Source organism: Cupressus sempervirens, chromosome 4, assembly GCF_028749045.1.
Source record: "Cupressus sempervirens isolate cs-2001-9-10 chromosome 4, ASM2874904v1, whole genome shotgun sequence".
NCBI lineage: Eukaryota > Viridiplantae > Streptophyta > Pinopsida > Cupressales > Cupressaceae > Cupressus > Cupressus sempervirens.
The window spans coordinates 479,115,920-479,122,926 of NC_143121.1; the positions used below are offsets into that span (position 1 = coordinate 479,115,920).

The 7,007-nt window shown below is 33.2% G+C and overlaps 1 protein-coding gene across 1 annotated transcript; it reads right to left on the minus strand.

The window, feature by feature from the left end:
* Nucleotides 1-467: 467 nt before the first annotated feature.
* LOC149562039 (large ribosomal RNA subunit accumulation protein YCED homolog 1, chloroplastic-like) lies at nt 468-2,391 on the minus strand. Its single transcript, XM_089825586.1, has 2 exons — nt 1,846-2,391; nt 468-927 (listed from the first exon to the last, which is right to left on the minus strand). The coding sequence occupies exons 1-2, from the start codon at nt 2,352-2,354 to the stop codon at nt 558-560; spliced, it is 879 nt and encodes a 292-aa protein (XP_089681712.1). The 5' UTR covers nt 2,355-2,391; the 3' UTR covers nt 468-557.
* Nucleotides 2,392-7,007: the final 4,616 nt, after the last annotated feature.

Sequence of the window (7,007 nt, forward strand, 5' to 3'; positions counted from 1 at the left end):
TCAGTTATTTATTAATTCTGACTTATACAAAGTTATCATAGTATAGTACAGTTCTAAAAATTAACCAAGATTACATCATGGATATAAGTAATTGTCTTTACATCTAACCTCTATCAGGGATCCAAAACATTTACAGGTCTCAAGATGACTGTTGGATCCCAGAGGTTTCTAATTAGCTGTGTTTTTAAGATTCTTAGTATTTTAAGCGTTTTAGTCAAGAAACGGAAAAAAGAGGCTAAAACGTTATAGAATAAACTGTCAACCAGAAAGATATATCTCGTGAGAAAAGCAGTCCAAATGATACAACTTTCATAACAAGAACTTTTGAGTCTATTTTCCCACTATTTTATAATCTTTCCACTTTTCATATGATGTAATGAAACAGAGAAAAGAAGCTACAATGTTATATAATAAACTGTCAACTGAAAAGATATATCTCGTGAGAAAAGCGGCCCTGATGATGCAACTTTCATTATGATATTATGATATTTATATTTTCATTTCCTTTCAAATTAATTTTCTCAATAAATATACATTCTTTGTACATCAGTATACCATCAGCTTTGCTGCATCTGGTTCTTCAACTTTTGTGATGGTTCATACAATATGGCTTTCTTTTGAGCTCTACATTCGCAGGTGCTCCAGTTAAGATTAGTTCCACACTTGAGACACGATCCTTTGCAATTAAGACCACAGACAGAATCAACGGTAACCTCAAGGTGCACAGTATCACGAATATATTTCGAGATATCTATTTCTTTCTCTTCTAATGCAAAATACATTTGGTCCTGCTCTTCTTCCTCGTCATCATCATTCTCTAAATCACTCAAATCTACCTTTGTCATTTGATCTGATTCTACAAAAGGTTTTTCATGAAGTAGCAAACAGAAATTTGAGAACACACGGTGGGCGGCTTCCTCTGCGCACCTGGCATATTGAAATTGGAAAACCAGATTTGAAATAAAAAACTAAAATGGCAGAGTATTTACGTAGAAGAAAACAATTAAATTAAAGAACTTCTGATATATATAAAAGAATCTACTTTAATACAAATTAAAGTTATCTATAAAAAAAACATAGCCAAAAGAAAGAAGGAATTTCAAGCAGTCCATCAGTCTTCCGTTCCAGATATAGCATGCCAGACTTGCAACACAGCTGAATCTTTAGACTATATTGCCTCGAGGATTGGAAATTTGTACATTGTATCTTTGAAGATGGGAAATCTTCGGAAATAGAAAGAAGGGACTGCCGATTTAGACGACAATGAAGACTGAGGCTTCTCAAAAACTCGGCTGGTATCTGTCTCAATAAACCTCACAAAATGTATGAAATGGGTATCAGAAAATTTGGGACGGTTCTAAAAGCTAAGTTCCACCAATGAAATTTGGTACATGGCTAAAATTCCCCAGAAATGTTTGCATACCTTGGGCGTTAATACTACTGAAAGCATTTCGTACTTTTATTGGAACTTTCAAAAGTGTGTGGGATCAAAACGGGGAAACATTGTTACCAGTACCCAGCCTACAGGATACGGCTTTGAGAGTTGAGAGACGCAAATGCATTCCTACAAGTATGAAGACTTGTTTTTTCCTCCCCCTCTCCCAACTTGCCATCTTATCCCAACAGTTTTATTATCTGATACAGTCCTTCAGCGTAATTTTCTTTGAGTATAAAAGATGAAGCCAGGATCGTGTTTCAGAAAATTTGACAAATTGAATACCCTCAATCCTTAAGCTTAGTCTAAGAAGTCCGAATATTCTTGCCCCTAGCAGCGGATTGTTTATTGAATAGGAAAACGAAAAAAGACTCAGTACAAGGTACTAATGTATTAATGTGTTTAAGTACCTGTTGCAGGGTAAAGATATGAATGTGCGAATAAGTCCATGGAGGAGCAAATCTCCCGTCTTTTTCCGAGTGGCGTCGAGGGAGACAAGGAGGGGCGTCCCTGAGGGACGGGAATAATCCGTGGAGACTCTGGTGGACATGGCCAGACCCATTGATTCTGCCATCGACTTCGATACGTGTGAGGATAAATTGGACAGCCCCACCCTCTCGAGAGTGGTGTTATACTCCATATGCCCGGCGGTCCTCTTCACAATTATGGCGCCCTTCCATGCCTCATCAGCCGCCTCCTCCTCTTTTCCACCCTCCCATTTCTCTACATAGTAAGTCTCGCTTCTGTATTTGGTAGAAAAGCTAACAAATGTGCCTCTTTTTCGCCTCGGCTCACCTGCAGCGTATTCATTTCCAGACAGAGAGTAAAGGGGAAGACTGGTGTACTTCCCCGAGGGAACAAAAGGCTTAGAAGTTCCGGGTGAAACATGAATCAAGTACCTACTTTTGACTACCTGCATTTCGCCCGCCTCTCTGGTGCTCGATTCGATCCGATATGGTTTTGTATAGTTCACAAGAAGACTTTATCTTTGATCTTTTCAGCTAAAAACCGACCTGCTCCATATCCAGTTTTGATGTGAAGTCGAGAAAAACAAGTGTCACGTAGTACATGTATTTTGCGGTAAATTATATTAGTTAGTTTAATTAGGTAGAGTAGTAAAGTTTAGAATTTGATAATATTTAATATCAATTTATTAAAATTTTACTATTTAATTTATTTTTAACATTTTTCGATTGTATTTTTACATTAAAATTTTTAATTTTTAATTTAAATAGATTAGAAATCATCATTTTATTTGAAATATTTAAATATATAAAAATTAAATTTTTTTAATATAAAAATAATAATTAATTAATATTGTAGCTCTCTTTGATGCATTCTTTGCAATCAGGACTTGGAGATAGATGATTATCTATTACTGAGCTGTCCTTTTGCTCAAGTATGTTGACAATTTCTAGTTGATAAACTTAATTTTCCTATGCCTTTACCGAATTCACTTTGGGATCCGTTTTGATTTTGGCTTGTTCCTTCCTCGGAATTGATGTTCTCATCCCTATGGTAATGTGTTCCTCTGTCAGTTGTTTGGGAAATTTGGTGGGAAAGGAATAGAAGGATCTTTAGGAAAGATGTTCTATCTTTAGATAAAGTTCTTTATCATCTTGAGAAGAGCATTGTTGAATTGGTCAATACAAATGTTAATAAATTTAAGGGTCTACATGTCTTTACATCCTAGGATAACTTGTATTTCCCATCAGTGGCAAGGGCTTGTTTTCCCCTTGTAACCTACTCTATTTTGCCCTTCTAAGGTTGTTGTAATTAGATCTCAAGTCAAGAGGATCCCTATGGCTTTAGGTCAACTCAAGATGAATTCTGATGAAGCGTCATGGCGTAATTCTAGGAAGTCTATAATAGGTCTAGTGATTAGGGATCGTAAAGCTACAATTGTAGCAACCAAGGCCTCTTTGATTTCCTCCACCACTAATAATATGGTTGAAGCTCTTGCCCTTCTAAATGGTCATGTTGTGTCAAAGTACTTGAATATTTCATCTTTACATGTTGAAGGAGATTCTACAATTGTTGTCAATGCATATCAATCGTCGTGTTTCGAGTTAGTCAATTCATTGTGTTGCAACAAGTTTGGTCTATTCTTGATGGTTTCCCTGAATGCTACATTTTGCATACCTATGGTGAAGGTAATATATTTGTAGTGGATTGGCTAATTTGGGTACAGATGATATCAATATTGACTCTTTAAATTCCCCATTTGCCTCCACCTTTATATCTTACCTTCTTGAATATTATCTCTCTAGAAAGTCAACTAGGTCATTAGGTAGTGTCCATGCTCAACTCCAGATTTTTTTTTAAGTCCCTTAGTTCATGAACTTTTTGGCTTCATATTCTAGTGATTATCTTTGGATTTGAAGGCCATTTTTCTTTATATATATTCAGTGTCTTAGGTTCATGGTCCTCTTCCATGAAATTTCGCACAAGCTTCTATACATTGTAAGAGATTTTGAGGTTTACAATGCCTTGGTTCACTTTTTGTCTGACAGTGGTGCTCGTTTCTAATGCTTGTGCTATGAAGATTGCTTCATAATTTGCATTGGCTCTTCTTGAGGCTTATTTGTTAATAGATTGCCTTATAGGTCTTCTTCAATGTGCAGGAATATCTTTTGCAGTTTTTTAGCTCACCTGCAAGGCTATATATGTTTTGATTGGCCAGTTATTTGGTGCCTCCCTTTTTTGTGCGATGATGATGATCATGGATGTCTCTCTCCTAGTCGTCATCATTTTGTTCAACATAAGGGATTACTCAGCTTTGAGCACTGGCACTGGCTACTTTTATTTTGTAATATTACTAATATGGTATCTATAGTTTGGGTTGAGTGTTTTGGGTATTTGTGGGATCTTAATTGGGATTGTTTTTCTTTTTTGAGATCATCAATATAATGGGTTAGATTCTGGGTTTATAGCTTTGGGGATATCTTAGTTTCACCTTCACTACTTTTGGATGTTATGTTATTTGCATCCCTTTGTATCCTGCAATGAGCAAAGTTTTTCTTCATTGGTTCTTTTCTCCAAGAGCTTTTTTGAACCAGTTCTTATATTAATTTAAATATTTTGTTTTGCCAAAAAAATGTTTAATTAATCATATAAATGTTATGCTACTATTATAGCTAACTATGTTGTATCTTAGAGCATTGATATTTTATTTAAATTAAAATAAATATTATAGAGAACATCACTGATTAAAAAAAATATAATCATGGTGGATACCAAGTTAAAATTTATAAGTTTTGGTCCTTCATATTCATAAAAAATAATTATATGATTTATTTATTTTGGTAGGTAATGGTCTAAAGCCTAGATTAATTTTTATTATTTATTGAAGTTAATTATTATTATGTGTCAAGTAGATTTGAACCCAAGACCTCCCCTACAAAAGGCTCACAAGTTACCATTGTGTTGTAGGCTCTTGCCTATAATTATATTGTATTTTACTAATAAAATATTTGAAGAAAGATATATTATTCATATAATATTTTTACATAATAGAATGTTACATGACAAAATGTTAATACTCTAGTATTAAGTACTAAAACTTAAAAATATTTATTTCTACAAAGTTTAAATAAATAAATTTTGGTCTTTGATAAATTTTATCCTAATAACCACATATATACTTTTTCACATTATAAAAGTTAATATGATTTATTTTTTTCATTTATTGAGTAATGCATGAATACCGAGTAGTGCTTCCTCAAAATCCACTCCTATAAGACCCTGATATATGAACCAATCAAACTCAAGTAAAATAATTTTATAGTTTCACAAAATTAAAAATCTCACAAATAAACATTATACAACTTTAAAGTTAAAATTTAAAAGAAAAATACTTACAGGCATTGGTTGAGATAGAAAAGATTAATAACTAGTTAAGTACAAGTGATTCATAATAGTATATTGCCTACAACAAATACAAAAATGGAAAGTAGGAATCCATACTATATTGTTAGAATGTATAGAATTATGCAAAAATGAGTAATAAATTTATAACTAATAGGTTGTATTTAATAGTTTTAATTTCTATTTTTATTAATTTGTGTTGATGTAAATATTTAAATTTAAACTTTATTAATATTTTGTTGCTTAAATAGATGAGGGAAAAGCGAGATTAAGTCAAATGTTATGGTTTATGTGAGATTTCGTCAAAAAAATAGTAAAGACAATTAGGGAATCCTATCATTAGAAATTTCATTTTTTATTATGGAGTCAAATGTAATTCTATTACGAGGAGATGGTGGTAGTAATACAAGGTTTTAGCTCATTAGGAATTGGAAGGAGGCCAGGGCTTTAGTTATTAGGGCGAATGAAAGGATCAAGAAACATAATAGCATCAACTGAAAGTAAGGAAAAAGAAGGGATCTCATGAACCATTTAAAGAGCAAAGGCTTTATTATACCTTCGAAAGTTATCCTTGTGATGAATTTCCTCAAGGAATAGTCTCTTTTCGTCAAGTAGTGTGGCCAAGGATGCCCTAAAAGGAAACTTTTGGACTAGAAGAACTATAAATTCAATGAATGGGTAATCATCATATTCTTACCAAATGAATTATTTTTTGAATACATGAATAAGGAGTTGAAAAATGAAATTTTGCATGCTAGACCTTGTTTCTAAAGGTTTTCATTTTTTATAATTCAGAATGGGGCCCTAATTTCAATCTAACAAAGTGTTGTAGCAGAAATTATTTGATGTGGAGTATGTTGGTTGGTCTCCTTCTATGTAGTTAGAATATAGAGTATACAAGGTGTATAGGGGAGGCTTTGGGGTCTTTTGTTAAAGTAGATGAGTTTTCATAAATGGCAAGGCAAGTTCAAAGATCATAAATTGTGTTGAATTGATTAAGAGGATGGGATGTGGGAAAACAAAATAAAAATAGGATTGGTTTCAAAAACTAGTAGTAGATTACGAGCCGGTAGGGGCCAATTATAGCTACAAGAGTTTCAATTCAAGTGAGTCTAATGAGGTGACATTGAGATCGAAGGAAATTAGGATAAAGAAGGATTTAGTGTGTGTGTGTGTGTGTGTGTGTGTGTATATATATATATATATATATATATATGTATGTATGTATAGGTGCCAAGTTAGGAAGGGTTATGTCCCTTGAGGGACATACCCTTTAGAAAGGATATATAAGTAGGTTGTAAATGCAGATTATAGGACACACAATTATAGTAGTCTGCTCTTATAAGCATTTTATATCCTACAATTTAAATATGAGATTCTCTATCACAATAAAAGGTTAAATATTCAGTATTGTGTCTGCATTATAATAAGCACTAATTTCATCAATATTCATACTACTTAGAAGATCATTCTCAACATATAAGATTGGATTAAAAGTTTGATTAAGTGATAAGGATTTAGCAAAAATTTTACATTTAGTTGTGGAAAAATTCAAACCTAAGCAAGGTCATATGGCCAACATGTGAATAAGAAAGATAATGAGTGCTTTGATAGAAGATGAAAATAAGAAGCCTATGTTGGAGGAAGATTTGATAGGGGCCTTAAAAGTAGACAAAGATTAAAATCTTTCTTATGTCCTTCCACC